The sequence below is a fragment of the Leptopilina boulardi genome, unplaced genomic scaffold, assembly GCF_019393585.1.
Source record: "Leptopilina boulardi isolate dan_hultmark-lab unplaced genomic scaffold, ZJU_Lbou_2.1 LbouV2_38, whole genome shotgun sequence".
In the NCBI taxonomy this organism is placed as follows: domain Eukaryota; kingdom Metazoa; phylum Arthropoda; class Insecta; order Hymenoptera; family Figitidae; genus Leptopilina; species Leptopilina boulardi.
This window is the reverse complement of record NW_026137951.1, coordinates 392,738-416,182: the sequence shown is the minus strand read 5'-3', so window position 1 is coordinate 416,182 and position 23,445 is coordinate 392,738. Positions and strand designations below refer to the sequence as shown.

The following is a 23,445-nucleotide window of genomic DNA, read 5'->3' as shown; positions in this document are numbered from 1 at the left end:
TCATTCATCTGGGAAAATAATGGAAAGTGCTTTTTTTTAATAATATAATAACCTTAACTATATATAAGGAATAGCCATTGAGAAATTAAGCGCAGGAAATCATTCATAAAGCCTGTGGGATGTTGAATTAAGTAAAGAAGGGGGGAACTCTTATTCATGTAAAAATGTGGGAAAATCATAAAAAAAAATCATTCATATATTCCTGACTGAATTTCCACAGAAACAAATTCAAAAAAAAAAGCTTGGAAAAAAATTCTAAAATAAAAAATTCAATTTATAATATTGTAGTTTTTTAATCGATTTCTGGTGAATGTTTTTTTTTTTCGGTGAGAAGAGAAAGAGGAGGGGGTGTATCCATCATGTAAGTGAGAGGAACAGTGATCCAATTAATCCAGCAAATTCAACGAAGCGAACAATTACAGCGAAGGCAATAAAAAAAACTTTTCCTCCTCTTTTTTTTTTTTTTTTTTTTGCAGACAGAAACTGCAATTTTTACGGTTGAAAATGCTTGGCGATCATTGGAAATGAAATTGCCACCGACAGGTCTATATCGACCAATCCTGGAATTCTTGATTCCCCTTCCCTTGATCCTCGCAACTTCCATACGTAGAAACGAGCTCCGGGAAACTTGGTTTTAATTGGCTGCGATTAAGGATGACAATGCTTGTGTGTGAATATCTTTGAACGTTTTAAGGAGAATAGAGAGAGGGGGGGTGAAACCAAAACGATAAAAGAGAAGGCCCGGTTGTGAAATATGCAGACCATACCTGTCACTGAAGGGAGGCGTATCACACTGAAAAATTTAACGGTCCACTGAGGTTGAAAAAAAAGGAAAATGGATCCGTAATAATATGACTGGAATCAATAGCTTCCGCTGTTGTTTTAGTGCGATCATTGTTAGAAGAATTGCGATCTTTTTTTCTACAGAAATTTTAAAGAGTAAAATTTTATGAAATTTTTTTGTCATTTATTAGAATATTTAGAAAATAATTGCAAAGATGGTTTTAATTTCTATTTTCATTTCTAAATTTTATTTCTACAATTTGAAAAACAAGAATAGAAAACTTTTGAATAGGAAAAAAAAATTATTTCGAGAAAGAAAGCGCGCGCTACCTATGAGCAAACGGTCGAAGTTCGAAAAGATGCGCAAGACACCTTTTGCGCAGAGCGCGGTAATATTCAAATTTCTTCTGACTTACAATATAAATCTTTCAACAAAATTCAGGTTGAAATTTCTTTTTTTAATTGTAAAATTATTTTTTAACGTTAAACAAAAAAGTTTGATGCCTTCTGATAAGTTATTATTTTTCTTCAACAAATAGAGAATGGCTTTTGAAAAATTCGCCAGCAAAGTTTTAAAACGCATACGTTTCAATATATTTTCTCGTCGAATCTTTCTTTATATAGAAGAGACACACAAGTTTCGATTATCCTATTGGAAAAATAAAAAGAGTCACTTTTCCTTCTTTCTCGAGTTACCTCAAGGTGGAATTTCAGTACAACACTATGTACAAAAGAAGAAGAAGAAGAAGAAAAAGAGAGCGTGAGGAGAAAAGTGGGAAAATTTTTGCTTTGGAAAGTCGTTCTTCTCGAATTATACTTGGGAAAGTTTTACGGCTATGCATGTGCAGAATATAAATGAAAGGAACTGGGAACGTAGTGAAGGAGAGAATGGGAAACGAAACGTAGGCAACCAGACGTGCAGAGAACAGTGTTATATATATATATATATATGTGTGTACATCAAAGTTAGAGAATAAGCTCCAAGATGATCAAAACAGTTGTCGCGTCGGTGTGGAAGAGGTCTTTCCCTGTGTAACATTGATCACAGTATGCCATTTCCCTGGACATCCTAGTTTGGTTAGTTCGGAAACAAGCTGCAACTCACAATACATTCAAGATTGCACGAACCATACCGTTTTGCGAAGTGCTATATGAGAAACAAGAGCACAACAAACTTCCCAATATTATTCCCCGTTGGCTATTTAATCAAAATTCATTCAACTTTGCCGACAATTTCATCAACCTAATTCACAAAGTTGACAATCGACGAAACCACATGCGATGGAACGAAAAAAATTTTTTTTTCTCACGACCTGAATATTCCCCCTTTTTTTTTTAAGGTGCTAAAAACAATTTTTTTCCATACAAAAACTTTTTGACCTTTTTTTCTAAATTTAAAATCCTCGTTGATATTCTAGAAGAAATTCCAAAGCAGATTTGCTATTTTTTTTCTACTCGCAAAAAAAAAAAATATAAAATAAAATCCTCCTAAGGAAAAAAACGGCAATAGAAACGATTGTCATGGTAACGGTTGCTATGGTAATTGTTACCATGGCAACCGTACAAGTGTACGACGGACGGACTGACAGACGCCAAAGCAAAACTATAAGACTTTCGGACCTTGGCCACAAAACCCTAAAATTAAAAGAAAATCAAATTTCCATTATATTTATGAGTGATTTAATAAATTTTTGAGAGAATTTAAAAAAAATCAAAAAAATTTATCCTTAAAAACCAATATTTTGAAAAAAATGTTTTTAAAAAGTCTCTTTTTATCAAAAAAAAAAAAAAAAAAAATTCAATTTATTTTTCATACTGTGTTAATGTGAAAATTTGGAATATGAATTTTTGAAAGCTTTCCCTTTTTTCAGTGTACATAAAATTGTTGAACGTTGCTTGCAAAAAAAAAAAAAAAAACCCTTAATCCCTTGCAAGTGGCGCCATATGTTGCGTCAAGAAAAAAAAAATTGTTCACCTAAAATGTCGCTGACACCGTATGGCGTCATGGAAAAGGTTAATGGATTTATATTCTATATCGATTTACTATTAAAGTTCTCATTTCATCTTCATAATGTTAAAAAAGAAAAAAAAATGAAAAACCACCTAAATAGTAGAAAAATATATTAAAAATGTTTTCTACATAAATAAAAAAGTAAATTTTGGTGATTTTTGTTTTTTATTTACTTACGTGCAACATTTAAAAAACCACTTTCGACTTTTGTGTAAAATTTTGGAGCATCCGTTGATACTTCACAGCGATATTTCCCACTTAGGTCCATTTGAACGTCTTTTATTATAACGGAATGTGAATTACTTCGATTAACCTGAAAATAATGTATAAATTTTTATAATTGTATTTTATCAAAATCAAAAATGTAAATTAAACATTTTTTTAAATTTTATGATTTTTCTTAAACATGTAATGTACGAAATTAAAATGTTAAATTTTAATTAAAATTACGTTCAATGTAATTCAAATTGTAATACATAGAAATATATATATATATATTTAATTATAAAATCACAGGATTTCGTTAAAATTTAACATTCAATTAAGATTGTAACATTCAATTAAAATTGTGCCATTCAATTAAACTTGTACAATTCTATTAAAAATTTAAGATGAAATTACAAATTGTCGCACATTACGTATATGAAATTGGACTTAAAAACATTTTTGTTAATATTTTAAATTCTTTTAAATATATTATAAATATATTTTTTAAAATATAAATATAATTAACAAACCTTTTTTTAACCAGAGAAAAGATATATCTACCTCAGAGCCAAATAAATGTATATTTGTTTTAAACAAATTTTATTTGAGTTATAAACAATATTGTGCTAAATAAAATTTTATTTGTGCTAATCAAATTTTTTTTCATTTAAAACAAATAATAAGTTATTAGGCTCTGAGACAAGGAATATTTTTATTTGCTTCGAATTAATTATATTTATCTCAAATAAACGCTAATTAAAAATTTTTTTGGTGTAGTTTTTTTATCAAAGTAAAATTATTATACTACAATATTATTTGTCAATTCTAAATGTGGCAAAGAATATTTTTTTAGTCAGTGATATATGATTGAAAGATTATTCACAGTCTGTCCAAAAACGTCTCTTTCTACTAAAAAATTGGAAGAATTTTTACTACTGAAAAACTGTCCAATCCAATAAAAATAAACTAGTTATAAAGTAATTTTGTAAATGTCTAAACAAAAAAGTTTATTTCTACTAAAAATGTAAATGACTTCTTCATTAATAAAAAAACCAATTTGGCTAAATAAAATATAGTTGTGTCTGACAATAAATATCCATTACCGCACTGAAAATCAGAATTTTTTTAAGAAAATATTATTCTTACTTATGAAAACTGCCCAATTAGATAAAGAACTAGTTATAAAGGAATTTAAAAAATGTCTGACCGAAAACGTCTATTTCTACTGAAAATATAAATGACTTCTTTATTAATCAAAATAAAGTAGAAAACCCGATTTTATGTCTGACACTAAATATCCATTTCCACTAAAAAAACAAAATTTTCGTTTAAAGAACACAATATTTTGCCGAATGTAATTAATTTGTCTGACAGAAATGTACTTTTTCTACTGAATATTATAATAATTCTTATTTCAAAAAAAAATTATCCGATGTAAATAATTTTTTTTTATATAAAACAAATAAAAAAAATATATTTTTAATTATTTCAAATAAAATTTCTCTCAAAAAAACGGAAATAACAAATTTTTCTGTGTGTAAATTAAACAGATGACAAAAATTAATTCGAAGGGAAAAAAGTTTAATATTCAAAATATATTTTACCAAGAAAAAAAAAATAATATTTATTAAACTAATAATTTTAATTAAAACAAAATTTAATGCATCCCAGGTGAAAAAATTAACGTTACTAACGTTACTTATGTTACTAACATAACTAATGTTACTAACGTTAGTACCTATAAAAAAATTCAAGAGTTTCTAAAATATATTTTTACAGAAACTTTGCCACTACTTTCCCATTACCACTTTCACTTTTACTTCCACTTAAACTTTTTATAATTTTCATTCCCATTTCCACTTCTACATTTTCTAATTCTCATTCGCACTTCCATTCTCACTTCTACTCTTTCTAATTCTCATTCCCACTTTACTTCCACTTTTTCTAATTTTCATTCCCATTTCCACTTTTTTATATTCATTGCCACATCCACTTTTTCTAATTTTCATTCCCATTCCTATTTCCACTTTCAGTTTTTTATATTCATTGACACTACCACTTTTTCTAATTTTCATTCACACTTTCACTTCCACTTGTTCCAATTTTCATTCACATTTCATCTTCCACTTTTTTATTTTCATTACAACTTTTTTATATTTTCACTCCCACTTCCATTCCTAATTTTTTAAATTTTCATTATCACTTTCACTTTTTCTAATTTCCATCCATGGTAATTAAAAAAAGTGGAAATTGTTGTGTAAATAAAAATTAGAAAGAGTTTTAGTCGAAATGGCAACAGCTAATGAAAATTAGAAGTGGAAAAAATGGGAGTAGAAGTGGGAATGAAAATTAGAAAAAGGGAAGTGGGAATAAAAATTAGAAAAAGTCGAAGTGGTAATGAAAATAAAAAAGTGAAAGTGGAAATGAGAATTAGAAAGAGTGGAAATGGAAGTGCGAATGAGAATTAGAAAAAGTGAAAGTGGTAATGAAAATAAAAAAGTGAAAGTGGAAATGAGAATTAGAAACAGTGGAAGTGGAAATGGAAGTGCGAATGAGAATTAGAAAAAGTGAAAGTGGAAACGGTAATGAAAATAAAAAAGTGGAAGTGATAATAGAAACGAAAATTATAAAAAGTGCGGGTAAGAACATTAAATACTTCCTGGTGGTCGATTTTCGACAAGTTTCTGCAAAAATACAATTTAGAAACATTTTCTTAATTTTTTTATAGGTACTAACGTTAGTAACATTAGTAACGTTAGTAATATTAGTAACGTTAGTAATGTTAATTTTTCTACCTGGAATAAAGAAATGAAATTTCAAAAAGTTCACACGAAAAAAAAAGTAGAATTTTTACCCCAAAATCGGTATAAAAATTACCTGCAACAAATTTTATCCTAGTTGAGGGCGCCACCGTCTATGTGAATTAGCATTGGTTAAAATTACCCGCAACAAAATTTACCCAGCGTTTTTTCTGTTTTTTAATATTCGAAAATTTGTACTAAATTCATTGGTATAAAAGAAAAAATTTCAATGCAGAACGATGCATCATTGAATTTGAAAGGAAATGTTTAATTATCGTTTATGTAACTATTTTGGAAAATGAGAACTTGACGTGAGAGGGAAACCATAGGAAAGTATGTATGTCGGAAACAGGAATTTGGAAAATGCTTCATCAATGATTGCACATTACACAAACGAACACAAGTGATGACAGGCAATGTCTGCCGAATTTTGAGTTAATTTAGCATCGTTCACCACAGAATTGACCAAGCATACTGAACCGAAGGGGCTATTTATTGCAAATCGATCGATCTTCTCACGCACGTTCGCGCAACAAACAATACTCCCCCCCCTCCTTCTCACCCCTTTCTCCTTTTGCAACAGCGACGATTAATTATATGTTGCCGGTGGCAGCGTTATGAATCATACAATCAATTTTGACCTGTTCGCTCCGCAAGTGCCACATACACGTTTTCATCTCTCTCTCTATATATATATATATATACTATGGCGTGCGGTAACTTTTGGTAACGTTACATTTTGCCACGACGATGGAGAATCACGATCACCGCAAGAGAGTAAGAGGGAACACCATGTAAAATTTATTACAAGGACCTGTCGATAATCAATTATGAATTTTGTAATTAAATTTACAAAAGTTTGTAATTTTCTAATTTAGTATCAATTTTCAAATTCTATTGCTTTCATTTTCTTATTTATTTAAAATTTCTGAAAAGCTTCATTATTATATAATAACAATATATAAGGGCAAGGATTAAAAACTTTTTAATTCATGAAAATATTTTTTTTGCTTTTGTAAAACTTTTAATTAATATACTGGCACCACAAAAAAAAATTCTGGTTATTTTTTACAAATAACTATTTAAACTCGAAATAAATTTTGTAAAAAAAAAATTGTGATTTATATTTGAAACTTAGAATTTTATGAGGTTGAGAGAAAAAAGAAAAATTTTTTTTAATGTTTATAAATGAAAAAATATTTTTTTATTACCATGTAAATGGTAGCAATTTTTTTTTTTTAACTATTGTGTAATGAAGCATTCAATTATACGAATGGGGCCAATTTTCCGGTCTGTCGAATAAATTATTGTCACATTTAGTGACAATACTTTCTATTTGATGATCTAATTGAAAATCCATTGTCACTACAGTTTCCGCATTGACAATTTGCATTTGTGCTTTGATAATTTTCAACTAATCACAAACTATATTCTCAATCTAAAACGTATCCCTCTTTTATTATAATAATTATTTATTTTTCAACAAATAATTCATTTTAAAAAGAAAAATGAATAATTAAACATTTTTACAATAATTTTATAATTATATAATTATTAATTATTTCCCACTTTAAAATGAAAAATGAAAAAAAAGTACAAAATTGCTTTTAAATATCATATATATATTTTGCACTAATTGTTGTAATATTGAAAATTGTATGTATCTTTCAATTATGCTTTTGATATCAAAATTTAATTATTGAATCAGATTGAAGTTTAAAGTAGAAATTAATGTGCCAATTACAAGTCTGTGCGGATTCGTCAGCGATCCATAACAAACTTTAGTCCTTATATATAAGATTTCTCATTATACGCTTTGCCAAGAGATTTTGGCCCCCTCCCCCCTCCCCACCCGAAGACGGTCTCCTAGTTCCGTAATTTAACGTACGATTGGAAACCCTGTACGACCAAATCCTTTTCCAGTTCAATGAGTTTGCCTCCCATCCGTTATATAGCTCTCTCTCTCTCTCTCTCTCTCTCTCTCTTTCTCTATCAGTCGACAAGATAATTGCGCGCGCTTCAAAATGTCCTTTGTAAGGAGCATTACTCATGAGATCTTTAGAATCATCATCTCTCAGCTTCCCTTGACGCAGAGTCTAAATGTAAATAACGCGACAAAACCTATTGTATATTCAATTTAATCCACTCAATTAATTACGTATCTAAATAATAATAATAAAAAATATAGAAATATAAAAGTTGATTATTAAATTAATTAATTATTAAATAATTTAATAATTAAATTAAATAATTATCAAATAATTTAATAATTAAATTAAATAATTATCAAATAATTTAATAATTAAATTAAATAATTATCAAATAATTTAATTATTGAAATTAAATAATTAATTACATATAAGTAATTCTTTCCTTTATTAAATAATAAATGAAAAACTTGTAATTACTATTATTTATTTGATTATAATTGATTTATATTTAATAATAATTGACTTACGTCGACTTTTGCTCCAAGTTGTGGGAACACTTTCATAGGTGGCATTTCCTTTGGTATGAATCTATAAAATTCTTTATTTCCCTTGTACCATTTAACAGAGTACAATGGGAAATCTCCCAAATTATAGCGACACGTCATGTTGACTGTAGAATTTTCGGCAACGGCTGGGGGTATTCGTATTGACACCTCAATTAATCCTCGCACATCTAGAATCATAAATAACACACACAAAATCAGAATCTCCATTTTTTAAATGCATTACTGAAAAAACAAAAATTAACTACTTTTTTCTTTTTTCTTTTTAAAAATTTAAAAAATCTTAACAATTAATATAAATAATACTAATAATTATTATTATTTTTATAACACACGAAAAAAACGATTGTTACACTGACAGTCCACTAATTAAAATTGATAGAAATTTACACTAATTTTTAGTAAGATATTACTTACTAATATTTTATTTTACTAATATATTTTTAGTAAAAAAATGACTAAAAATCATCAGGAATTTTCACTAATTTTTTTTACTAAAATATTACAATTTGATATAGTAATATGTGTTAATAATATATTTTTAGTGACAAATGACTAGAAATTAAAAGGAAATTTTTACTAATTTTTAGTAAAAAATTGCAATTTGATATAGTAATATTAATTTATTAAAATATTTTTAATGAAAAATTGACTAAAAATAAGTAGAAATTTTCACTAATTTTTAGTAAAATATTACTATTTAATTTCATAATATTTTTTCACTAAAGTGTACTTTTAGTGAAAAATGTCTAAAAAATGGTGGAAATTTTAACTAATTTTTAGTAAAATATTACTATTTAATTTAGTAATTATATATTATTTCAATCTCTGAATTTGAATTAGTACAAATTTTAACTAATTTGAATTAGTGTCTCACTTTTTGCTTTTGAATTAGTTAAATTTTGTACTAATTCGTTAGTAAATAAAATTTCTTTTACTATTAATTAGTGAAATTTTACTAATTAAAAAGCAAAAAGTGAATCACAATTTTAGATTACTTACAATTTTTACTAATTAAAATTTAGAGAATACTAAACTACTCTCTAAATCTGAATTAGTAAAAATGTTTACTAATTTAAATTAGTGACTCACTTTTTGCTCCTAAATTAGTAAAATTTAACTAATTTTTAAGCAAAAAGTGAGTCACTAAATTTAAATTAGTAAACATTTTTACTAATTCAGATTTAGAGAGTATTTTTAATGAAAAAGAACTAAAAATTAATGAACAAATTCTCATCCATTTAAATTTAGAAAGTGTCAAATTAGTAAAAAAAAAAGTTCCAAAAGTTGAAAAAAACCCGAAAGGAATAAAAAAAATGTTATAAACGAAAAACAAAATGGTAGATAAAATTTTTTTTTTCCATTTAAGTAGAAAAAGACAATAACAGTCAGACAATGTTTTTTTTCAATTTTATAAATAAATTCCTTTTTTTTAATTTCTATTGTATATAGAGATGTGTTTTCTTTTTAACTGAGTATAAGAATAATTGCGTCTTTATTCTTTCTAATTTAAGATTTTGCCCCCGTGTGTCGACTTTAATCGAACATTTTGCACGAGACCATGATTTCCCACGAGTAGCTAAGACAAGTTAATCTGATGAGCCGCGGACTCAGATATCTCAAGTAGATTCAGTTTTAACATAATCTGCTCGCATGTGATGGCAGGTTGAGGATTACGTCTATGGGCGTCAGGAAACAAGCAAACGAGGGAATTGCAAGCTTATTGTTAATGACGGTTCGTTAATTACTGAAAACAATGCAATTGTGATTCATATCACTATATGATTTGGATTACAATCCATGATAATTAATTACAATATATATATATATATATATATATATAAGTTTAAAAAAAAACCACATAAATTTAAAATTTATATTTCTGTAAATCTTTATTCGAATTATTATCATTTCTTGAGAATTTATTTCTTCATTTTTATTTCCTTGTTTAGTTTTTTATAATTTTGAAAAGAATAATTTCTTGGCATATATTTAATAATAATTTTTTTTTTTTTACTAAAATATATTTAGAAAATAAATGACAATGATTTTGGATAAGAAATTGAGAATAAAATTTTTTTTTTTTGTAAAATGATAAAAAGAGTGCGAGTAATAAAAAGAATTTATCGGAGCGCTCATGAACTTGAATATTGAAACCTGTTTTAATAAAACCCTGAGAACATATTCATTACTACAAGTTATTTTCTAGAAATAAACATAGATAGAGCAACATTTTTTTTTTTTTTTGAAAAAAAAAGAAAAGAAATAAAATTTACATAGTTGAACTCGAGTTTATAATAAATTACGTGTCGCTAATCTTGGAATAATAATGATTTGATAGTTCATGTCGCTTTGGAAGCGTGAAAAGAGAATTAAAAGTTTTTATGGCACATGAAAAGTTCATGTCTCGCACACTCGCATAATATGATAAGAGTTTAAATTTAAAAGAGTTAAAATTTTAAAATGTGCAAAACAATAAAAGGCAAAAATTAACTTAAAAGAACAATCGCTTTATACATTTAGCTTAATGGGTACGGGTAATTAGTTTCCCTGCTGGTATATATATATATATGCCCGACCTGTTTTGATAACTGAAATCAAACGCCTACGTTTTGCCATATAATTATTGTCAATAAATGACAGTTGCTATCAGGTTTCATACAAAATGTATTTATGAAACTCGTAATTATTTTTAATTACTCATTAGCTAATGTAATTACCATGTTTAATACCTCTTTTTTGTAATTTTCATTTTTAATGCAAAATATTTTTTTCTGTAATTTCTCTAAAAAAGTCTCTAAATTTGAATTGGTAAAAATGTTTACTAATTTAAATTAGTGACTTTTTGCTTTAGAATTTAGTTAAATTTTACTAATTGTTAGTAAAAGTTACTAATAATTAGTAGAATTTTACTAATTAAGAAGCAAAAAGTGAGTCACTAATTCAAATCGGTAAACATTTTTACTAATTCAGATTTAGAGAAAACCTTGAAAATAGTTTAATGAAAAAAAAAATGTGAAAGTAATTAAAAACGGTGATTGGAATCTTTTCAATCATTAAGGTTTAGCAACGTGGTGGTTGTAGTCATCTCGATGATTGCCGCAAAAAAATTTTTCTAAATAAATATACTTCCTAAACTGACATAAATTATGAACGAAAAACAATAGGAAACCGAGTAGGAAACAATATTTGCCAATTATATTGAAAGATAAACTGAAAATTCACACAACAATAGTGAATAATAAAATTGATACACAATTCAATTAATTATTATTAAATAGAAGGTCAATGGCAGTAAGTCCAGTGTATGAACATTTAATATAAAGCGGTTTCCATGTACAATTAATTATAACGCAGAAATTACAGTTCTCGCGCGCGCGCCACTATTCTGAATATAGCATGAAACGTGTAAACATCGACGCTCTCTCTCTCTCTCTCTCTGTTCTCGTTGAAAATCTATTAGAGGGGAGTAGATTCGTGAAATTTATGTTCAGCTTAATTACTCATCTATTAGTATGATGAAGCTTCCTCTGCAAAAAAAGATTCTCTATATATTTATAAAAAAAAAGCTCGGCACTCATTATACATCTTTTGGTAAAAAAAATTTTCTCGCTACGAACCAGTGGCAAGAAAAAAAAATAAAAGAAGAAGAAAAAAAAAAGAAGAAGCCGAAAACATAAAAAGCTTGGGTTCTGAAATGAGATCCTTTTTCTTTATATTCAAAAACTCAACGAAATGAAAAACTCATCCGCTTGAACGTTGGGAGCTTTTATTGTTGCACGTCAAGAGTAAAAATAGAGAAGAGGGGGAGAGTGGGAAAAATTTTCCCTGATAGTCCATGGAAAGTGGGCTTTCTCTTGTTCTCTTTCTCTCTCTCTCTCGCTCTTCAAAATACAACGCTTTTGCGTCAACACAGTGGAAATGCAATGTGTTTCCGCACATTCACATTATACAAGCAATATGGTACGTGTGCATAAAACCAAACGAATCGTGACACGTGTGATGGGAACCATTAACAGAATTAGTATTTAACATGCAAAAAAAAAGGGTTTGAATGAGTTGAATACCTAACTTGTATGGATATCATTTTTCTTTTTTTATAAATATAATCATACAGCAGCCACGATAAAATAATTGCTAATTTATATCATGAGCGCGAATAAAAATGAAAAAAGCATTTTATTTAACAAAATTTTATTTTTGAGCAAACACGATTTTTCAAACAAATTTCCTTTTTTTTTTTTTAACAACGAATATGCAAATAAAATAATGCCAAAATGAATAAAATTTTAAAAATAAAATAAAAAAATGGTAAATTAATAAAATTAATTATTAACTAATAAAATTAAATTAATTAATATTAGTTAATAAATTTTTTTACAGTAATTATCAAAGCAATTACAATGGTTTGATACATAAAAAAAAAAATAATTTCCCCTGCGAATAAATAAAACAAAATTTTCTCACAAAACATTTTTTGGATAAATAAAAAAAATTTTTTCTGTCATTTAATATTTATTGATGAAAAAAAAAATTGAATAATATTATGTGATTTTAAACAATCGAATCGTTTTTAAAAATAATTTAATCTCCAGTGGAAATAAAAATAAATAGCTTTTTGAAATATAGGGGCATTTTGAAATCGAGGGGAAGAAAAAGGGGTATGAGCTATGGGAAAGTTATTCAGTTTCCAGGGAATCAAGATTAAATGCAACGATATCGTCGAATGACAGCAATTTTTTTTTTTTTGTGTGTGTGTAAAACTCGAGAGAAATAGGAAAATTGAGTTTTTAAATATAGTTTCTAAAAAAACGACGTAAATGTCGATTTTGTATCAAACAAAATATGTCACTTTTATATATATATATATATGTGTGTGTGTGCAAATAAAAAAAATGAAAATTATATAAAAATTTAAATTTTAATTATAATTTATATAATATTTAATTATTAAAATAGAATTTTTTAATAATATCAGTAAAATTGTACTTTATTAAAATGTGGAAATGTGATAAATTTCATATTATTCATATTTTAACAAAACAGACTATAAATAAAATATTAAATTACTTTATTAAATTTTCATTTACATTTTACATTGCGAGAATTAATTAAATTTTTTCTCAACAATTTTTTAAACTTTTTGATATTTTCATAATTCCGTTTTTTTTTAGTAAATATTATTAAAAATTATAAATGAGATTAATAAAACAAGTTTAAAAAAAAAATACGCACAGTTTAACAAAAACAACATTTTTCTAGCAAATGAAAAATTTAATAATTTAATTGGATTTCATGGGAATATTTTTTTTTTGTAAAATTTATTTTATGATCACTTTTGTATATGACAGGGAATATTAATTATAATTTAATTTGATTCGATATATATATATATATATATATATATATATTAATTAATAAAATAAAAGTAAATATAGAGAAATTTTATCAGGCATTCATATGCGAGTATAATATAATAAAAGAAAATGATTAGCATTATTAATCTTAACATACAAAGTTGTGTTTTATGGTGTTATTATTAATTAGCAAAGATATGGTATAACGCTCGCTGTTCTACGCGTTTAGAAATGCTGGTTATAATTCATAACTCTCGGAGAACTTTGAAGAAGAAATTATTTAAACCGTTCATAGTAACGTCTGATTATCAACATTTCACAATAATTAAAAAATTAAATGAATTAATTATATATTCAGTGGAAAAAAAAAAGTTTTTCGTAATTCAAATACAAATCTTGATGAAACATTTTTCTGACAAAAAGAATCAAATTTAATTTAATATAATTCATAATTTTGAATTTTTCGAATTAAATTCATGATTTTAATATAAAAAAACATAAATCATACATTTATAGTTGAAAAAAAACACTTTGACATTATTCTATAGGAGTGAAAAATGACGAAGAAATGAATCGTTCACGTCTATATCATTTATGTGATTGTCGTAAAATATTTACGGTAAAATGTATGTACATACTATAGCCTCTTTTTTCGTTCTTTCAATTCATGTATTTTTTTATACGCTCTAACTTTTTTACAAGCAAAAAAAAAAAAAAAAAAAAAGTGTAGAATAATTACATTCACTGTAAATATATTTAAATGCAATCGTGTTATTCGATAAAAATGTAAAATTTTTTTAGCAATATTAATTTTCATTTATTACTTTTTTTTTATTAATTTTAAATTGTTGTTCAAAATTAACATTTTTAAATATATAATATTTATAAATAATTATTTATGTAAATATTAGTTTAAAAATGATAATTTTTCAATTTATTGTTTATTTAAAAATAAATAATTATAAATTCATTCACAAAATGAAAAAAAAAATGATGAATTTTTAATTAATTATTCGCAACAATGTGAAATAATAATATGTCACGTATATAGCGTTAATAAATAATAAAATATGATTTTTAGAGAGATATATACAGATATATTGAATTGTCCATTAAATTTTCACACGTTTCAAACTAAAATGATATATATTTATGAAAAGCTTTTATTTAAGCATCAATTTTCAAAGTTACTCGTTTTTTTTTTTGAAACGCAATTCTCACTATATTAAACGAAACGATTTTTATCCAATTTTTGATCAGATATTTTACGAGCTCTGCAATTTTAACAGGTACTCGCCTCGTGATTTAATTGTTTCATGTTGAACGAAAATCGATCACCTCTTTGAATTCACAGGAATCAAGTAACATATATATATATATATATATATATATATATATATATATATTGGAGTCGTGTGAATGAAATGAATTCAGGTTACATTCTCAACTACTATGCAATTAGTTGTATGAATGCAATGTGTGTGCTCGTTAGATAAAACAATATTACTTTAAACAATTGAATATAAAAAAAATATATAAAAATCATTGTATATCATTTTATGTCAAAAAGTAATAGTGTATCAATTAAGTAAATTTACGTAATTAAAAATTAATCAAAACTAATTTATTTTAAAAAAAAATTTTTTATTGAAATAATTATTTTTTGATAAAAATCGATAATTGTAATTAATATTTGAAAAATTGTACCAATAAAATAATTTTTTCAATTTAAAAAAAAAAAATTAAAATCTCAAGTAAAATCATTAACAGGAACTTAATAATTGAGAGCAAATCAACTTGAAGTAATAATCACTATAGATATATATATATATAATTGAGTAGAAATTATAAACTAACCGAATGGCTAAATGACTAATGACTTAATTTAATTTCAGAATTATTAATATCCCAACAGGGCAAATGTAGTGTGATGTAAATTGTCCAACAAGTTCGACGAGTTCTTTTTATTTCGACAACGTGAGAAACGGTTCCGTAAGAAATGTAAATTGCCATTTTAAAGACGTCTAATAACAGTACTTTTGAACGGATTACATTTCACATATATATATATATATACTTAGATGTATAACGTGAAATATATTTTTTTTTCAAAAAATTACAATTTGAAATAAAGTGATGATTATTAACGTAAATTAAAAGGAAATGATAATATATTTAATTAATTCTAATGTGAAATTACCTATTTGTTGTTTTTAGTATACATAATTGTATACAAAATTTATATATTATTATAATTTTGGATCATATTTAAAACCGGTTATCCCGGATTTCTTTAATTTACAAATATAAAATATAATTAAACGATACAATTAGTCTTTTCAATTGAAATGTGACTTACTGAATGAAAACAAACACATCAAAATAATTTTATTTAATCAAGTCTTATCGTTTAATTTTAATATTGAACACAAGTTACGGTAAATTTTATATTCTAATAATCTTTATCGATATTTAATTTGCAAACTAAAAAATGCTGAAAAAAAAATCAAATATCAAATTTACATAAAATTTTACGATTATAATTTCAATTCGAAATGTTACTTTTCAACAAACAGGAGTTTTCAATTAACAATCAAATTTAATGTTGTCGTTATATTAATTTTGGAATTTAAAATAGTATAAAATTAAAAAAACAGTAATTCCACGTAGATTTTTTAAACTCTAAAAAAAATTTCTCTGGGGAAAAATAAAATCGTTTATAAAACATTTTTTTAAAACACTTAAAATATAATGGTGCAGAAATTTTCTGAAATGGAAAAAAATATGAGAGTTGAAGTAAAAGTAAACTTCGATCATTAAAAATACTGGTAGCAACTCGTCTAAACCATCATGGGTGAGGCAAAAAGTTTTTGAAAGTTTTCTGGATTTGCTCGTACAGTTATTGCTTTATGTTAAGAGGGTTTGGTGAGTTTTGAAAGCGCGCGGTGATTTTTTTTTTTTGCCAATGCGAGTTTTAAATGAGAATAAAAGAACATAAGTTTCAGTTTAATATGCTCTTTTTTTTATTTGCAAAATTTCATAAACATTTAGATATAAAAAAAAAAAAAAAAAAAAAAAGTTGAAAATAGCTCGTTTGAAACGAGAATTTCAGGTAACTACTAAGAAACTAGAAAAGGATTATAATATCTAAGAATTGACGTATATAGTGAATATTGAAAAGCAAAGAAAAAAAAATAGAATTGGAACGGTTCTTGAGAAATCATGTATATGAATCATTTATGAAAACATAATTCTTGGTAAATTGGGTTGAGAAGCACCGTTTTCCAAACCAGATAGTTGACAATTTTAATTCTATTTTTAATTTCTGTCTTTTATTTTAACTTTTGACTCATTTTTCTTTTGTTACTCTTTTGATAATTTTTTATCCCTTCTTTATGAATATTATGAAAAAAATTAAAATATTTTCATATAATTGTAAGAAAAGAAGATTCTTGATTTTTATTTGCTTTTTTCTTTTATTTTAAATTAAAAAAAAAAAAAAAATCCGTTCTGTCTGTTCGAAACTGTCTTTTACTACTGAAACTTAAACTATAAAAATTTGATAATTTTTCTTATAATACTGTAAATTATTATTATTATTATTAAATTCTTACAATATAAATTACACGAATTCGCATAATTATATCTGACTAATACTGTCTTTTTCTACTAATTCCTTTTAAAATATAGTTACAATTTTCATACAATTGTTTCATAATTTTTTTAAATAAGTAAAACAAATTTAACAAAAATTTTAATTCAGCTAAAAGTAACAAAAAAAAAAAACATTAAAAATATTCACGAAAAAAGGACATACCTGAAACAACAAAATGTTTCACTATCACTGAAAAAAAAATTCATTAAATTTAAATAATTACTTACTTAATTATTATAAAATAAATATTTTGTATGAAATAATTATTATTTGAGTCCATTAAAAAATATTTATTTTCAAATACAAAAATTATTGACTCGAATACAGTTGATTTGATCTAAAAAAAAAATTATTTGTTTCAAATAAATTTGATAATAACCAAGTAATCGATTATTTAAATTTTTTTTTGAATTGTACAATAGCAAAAGTTTTAATTTAGTTTAATCATTCACTATTCTAGTGAAAACTTTTGATTTTCCAGATGAAGTTTTTTTTCCCCCTATATGTTCAATAAAAACAAAAATTAGAAAAATTCTAACTTTAAAATTTTTTATTCCATTAATTATTTAATTTATTTTTGTTTCTATTTTTTAATTTCATTTTATTATCGTTAAAATTTTTTTTTGAAAAATTCGAAACAAAAAAAAAAGAATACATGAATATAAAATGTGTGGGTGAATGATATTTTTAAAAGCTTTAACCTATCAATTTGCCACACACGAAATAACGAGGATGAAAATCTGAAATTTTGGATAAAATCCGTTTTTCTAGATAGATTAAAGATTAACCGAGTTTGTGATATATATATATGTATATTTGTATAGAATTTCCGTCAATATCGTTCCTATTCTCTCAATTCTCGTTCATTGCCTGAAGTTTTTCCCTCTCCAAATGTTTATGGGATTTTCTAGGAATGCTTTTTTACTGTATATACATATACATATATATAAAGTAAAATGCAAATTTAAGCGCATTTGTGTTTCGTTTTCAAGCACGTTTGACCTCCTCCTGTCAACTAAAGGCTCTTTGGCTTGGCGCTTACAAATCGACAACACGGAAAAACGGATATCCGTTGGTTTGCGTGCCACCACAATTGGCAAGGATGGAATTTATTTCCTGTACGAGGTTGCAGTTCAGCATGCGGGTTGTCGATTCTTCGAAATTCTCCAAGGAACTCCAACTTTGAGTACAGAAACATATATATTACTTGTCAGGGGAAAGTTTGTTTAAATTAAAAAAACTTTTTTTTATCTAATGAAATAATTTTAGCTAATTTAAAGCATTTTTTCAGTTAATTATTTATTAATTTACTGATGCAATAATTATTATTAATTCACTAATTCACTAATTTACTAATTTACGAATTTACTAGTTTACGAATTTACGAATTTACTAATTTACGAATTTACTAATTTACGAATTTACTAAATTACGAATTTACGAATTTACTAATTCACTAATTCACTAATTAATCATTATTAAAATATTTCTTAAAAAGAGAAAAAAAGTAGTTTGAATATTAAAAAGAAAATTTTGTTTGAATTTAGAAAAAAATTGCAATTTTAAAAATTTGTTAATCTTTTATAATAATATTTGTTTTTAGACGTTTTTTGTTTTAAGTGGAGAAAAATGAGAAATGAATTTCTTTTTTTCCTTCAATCTTTTTATAATAGATGAATTTCATGTTTGTTGAAAATTATTTTTGAGTAAACCACAAAAAGCTCGCTACCTAGTTTTGTCGGAGAGTTTGGGGGCTTAACTTTAAAAGTATGTGGAGCATTTTCCTATATATATATATACACAGCTGTGATTTACTAGCGTCTTGGGGTATCAGCATCCCCAGCCACAAGAGAGAGGAAAATTTGTCGGTTACTGCCTGCAGGGAGTCTTCGATTTGCGTTTATATAGTATATACAGATAGTTTATTAGAAAAAATTGATTTTATTTCAAAAACCAACTAAAGGAAATATAAATCTTTTTTTTGGGAATAATTTATTTCACAGAAAAAAAAAACTGTCAAAAAAACTTCAAAATTAAGTTAAAATCTTCTTTTTATTAATAAATTAAAATTAAATCTTCTTTTCGTCAGGGATTTTTTTTTTTTTGCAAAATTAATTAAACAGAATCTAACAGATGAGCGTTGAAAAAAAAGTGAAACTAGTCCAAATGCGGACATTGCTCACAGTATCATTTAAAGTCTTCGCGCTTGTACGTGAAAAAGCTCTCTCCGAGATCACAGCCAATCGGGTTTTTTTTTTTTTTTTTTTTTTTTATAACACTCAGCTTTTCCTGCTGTATTTGTTCAACACGTTGACAGATGTGAACTGAATTCAAACTAGAAGAATCAATATGACCTTTATGCATTGAGAGAATATTTTTCACGGATTTTCGTTTGAAGTACATCAGGGCTTTGAATAGCAGAATTATGAGCTATAAAAAAAAAACTCCGATCCATGAAAAAAATAGACTAAATTCGTAAAAAGGATTTATTTATGAAAAAAGTTTTTTCTATACCACCAAAGCCAATATTTATATTTGGGTAATTTTAATGTTTTCAAAAAAATTTTTTTAAAATACTACAATTGTTTTTGTGAAACAAAAAATGAATTCTTAATAAAAAAAAATTAATTTACATTGTAATAAATGAGTAATTAGAATTAATTATAAATTTATAGTACACTTCAGAAACTGCGATAGTTTAAAATACAGTGAAATTTGCATAGTGCAACGATTTTCATAAAATGATTATATCAATTTGATATATAAGGGAACGGCACACGAGGATAAAATCTATAGTTAGATATAACCAATGAACGTGCAAGATGACTTCACTAAGAATTCCAATGCATATATGTATATAGTTTCATATTGATATGAATCTAAATTGGTGCACGTGGTCATTAAAGCTTTGATAGCGTAACGTAATTAAGTTATTAAAATGTATAGTTTAGCTGTTATAAGGTGCTTGTCAAATGATACTAATGCACATGTCAGTCATGCGTCTGCAAAAGTGAAATTGTCCAAATTAAAATACTTTAATAAAAACTTAAATATGTATATTATAAGTAAGCCGATGAAATATTACGTGTGTGGCCGCTACACTTTAATTTTATAAACATGATCATATTTTAACCCTTTAGCTATTTGCATTTTCAATAAATTTAACATATTTTAACATATTCAATTAAACGTGACAGATTGGGTAATTAAATTCTTGAATATTTTTTCTTTCATTATTTTAATACGAAACTTGTCATTAATGTCACTTTGCCTTTCTTTTTTCTTTTTGTATATTGTATTGTATTTATTTGATTACTATAATTGGAAATTAATTGAATAATTTTAAATCGGAATTCCGATTTTTAGAATCTATTAGGAAAAAATGTAAATTAATGGAATTTAAACCAGTTAGTCTGGCTGAAACTATGTAGAAAAGTTATAACGTTCTGTCTGACTATGAGTGACTGTTACTACTAATACCAAAACTTTATAGAAATAAAAATGTCTGGCTAAAATTTTCTATTACTACTTACAGTGGGAATTAATATTCTAAAACGCCTTTTCTGACTATAACTTGTTATTACTACTTGAACAAAACTTTGAAGAGTCTAGAAAGTCTGACTATTTTTAACTGACACTACTTCTAGTAAAATTTTATTTTTCAAAACGTATTGTCTGGCTTAAATGATTTTTACTACTAAAAAAAGGGTCTGACTATTAATTACTTTTACTACTGATACTAAAACTTTCTAAATTCGAAATTTCTTGTCTGGCTAAAACTGTCTTTAACTACTAGCACAAAATTTACAAAATATTATATTAGTCTTACTAAAACTTACTATAGCTACTTATAGTAAAATTAATTATTCTAAAAATACTTGTCTGACTAAAATGATTTTTACTACTTAATTTTTGTAATGGTTTTAAATGTCTGACGGTAAATTACTCTTACTACTGTCGCGATACCAAATCTACCTTTTAAATAATTTGTCTGTCTGAAACTGTTTTTAACTACTAGCACAAAATTTACAAGACAGTAAATAGTCTTACTAAAACTTACTTTCGCTACCTATAGTAAAATTTAATATTCTCAAACGCTTTGTCTGACTAAAATAATGTTTTTTCTACTTAAAAAATTTTAAGGATCCAAAATGACTGATTAAATTTTTTTTTTACTACTGATAGTAAATTTACCTAAATTTACAAAACTGTCTGACTGAAAGTGTCTTTAATTACTAGTACAAAATGTACAAGATACTTTATATAGTCTTACTATAACTTACTTTTGCTACTTATAGTAAAATTCAATATACTAAAACGCTTTTTCTGACGAAAATAATTTTTACTACTTAAAAAATTTAATAGTCCCTGAATGTCTAGCTAAAAAATTCTTTTACTACTGATACTAAATTTACATAAATTTACAAAAACTGTATGACTAAAAGTGTTTTTAACTACTAATAACTCAGGAAAATTTGATAACTAATTACATTTACTACAAATAACTTTAAATTAATCAATGTAAATAATTTCGTCTGACTAAAATTGACATTTACTACTGATTTCGAAATTCAAATATTCTTTTTACAACAATAAATATCTAAGATTTTTATCGAAATATATAACTTTGAACACTTTTGTTCGCGGATAACAGACACATTTTTTACATTCTGATCGCCTGTCAGTGAAATGCTGTTTCTACTGAATCTCTCTCTCTCTCTCTCTCTCTCTCTCTCTCAAATACAGGATCTGATTTAAACTTCATGAAAGATGCCACCGTACTCCCAAAGGAATCGCCATTGTGAATTGCCATCTATACTTTCACATAGAGAATGAAATTGACTAGAGTCCTGCAATGCGATTAAAGTAAAACATTTCCCAAGAGCTAAATCAAAGGAACACATCGAATTAGTCAATTAATTCACATCCCCCACCTTGCACCAATTATCCCATCCTCTTTCTTTCTCCTCGATCGTCTATATTGTCACTGATGAAAATAAGTTCCATCTGCTTTTTCAATAAAAAAAAAAAAAAAAAAATCGCTGACTCAATATTTTACGAAACGAATAAGAATGTGATGATCAAGAAGGATTTTTTTCTTTCCTTTTTTTTTTTAATAAAATTTCCCTCGCCTTGAATCTTGCAATTGGCGTTGCGGGAGGTATGGTTCATTTCATTATTGGAAAGCTGATTGGGACACGATGAAAACGAGTTGGGATGGTACGCCCGGTTGATCTGTGTTTCACTTCCTAACGCAATTTCCTTTTGTGCTTCGCGGATTATAAACGCGCGTATATATTTTCTGTGGCTCTCTCTCTCTCTTTCTCTTTCAGGTTTTGCACGCTACTAGGTGATGCTGTATGTACATTGGGAGAGGGGAAATTTTGCAGATAAGACAAGCGACTGCCGATGTTCACTCAGGTGAATTACTCCTACATAATCTGTCGGGCGTGTAGAATACACAGTCAAAAGGTGTTTCCTTGGCGTCGTTCGAGTTGAAAAAGATTCTTGGTTCGCTCGGCCGCCCACTCTTGTAACTCACGTCTTTTTTGCTATTACGCGAAAATTACTTTCCGTCCAACTCCTTCATGATCGTTGGACGATCTTTACAACCCGACCTGTGCACTTTAGTTTGACCGCACTACACACTTTAGAATTATTTCTATTCTAGGCGCTTTGTGTATTTTTTTTACGTTATTTCTTTCTTTTTTTTGAATTCTTTCAATTTAAATATATATATGTACGATTCACCTGTATTTTTTGGAAAAAAATAGAATAAGAATTTATGAATTTATCACTCGTTAATTAAATTAGATGACAATTTTTTGAATTTTTTTCAGAAATAAACTTTAAAGATGTTCAAAAATAATAATCAAAGTAAATTATGGGGTATATTATTTTAATACCAAAATGGATTAAAATAAGATTCAAAACTTTAATTCATTGAAGGTTAAAATAATCCATTCAAAGGTTAAAATTGTAAATTTTCAAAAAATTAACTTAGAAATGTTTATTTTCATAAATAATTAAAAAAAATGTTTAATCCAAAATGTAGATTATTTTAATCCTTTTAATGCTATGAATTGAATCTGTAATATATCAAAATTGGTAAATTAAAAACAAAACGACAACGCTTA

The 23,445-nt window shown here is 25.9% G+C and overlaps 1 protein-coding gene across 3 annotated transcripts in view; it reads right to left on the bottom strand.

Moving 5' to 3' along the window:
- LOC127288004 (uncharacterized) overlaps window positions 1–23,445 on the bottom strand; it is a 58,856-nt gene that overhangs the window by 10,202 nt on the left and 25,209 nt on the right. For all 3 annotated transcript variants that reach the window (XM_051315184.1, XM_051315183.1, XM_051315185.1), the window contains exons 2-3: window positions 8,261–8,466; window positions 2,972–3,107 (exon numbers count right to left, since the gene is read on the bottom strand). In XM_051315184.1, coding sequence (XP_051171141.1) covers window positions 2,972–3,107; window positions 8,261–8,466 — 342 coding nt within the window. The remainder of the gene's footprint in view (window positions 1–2,971; window positions 3,108–8,260; window positions 8,467–23,445) is intronic.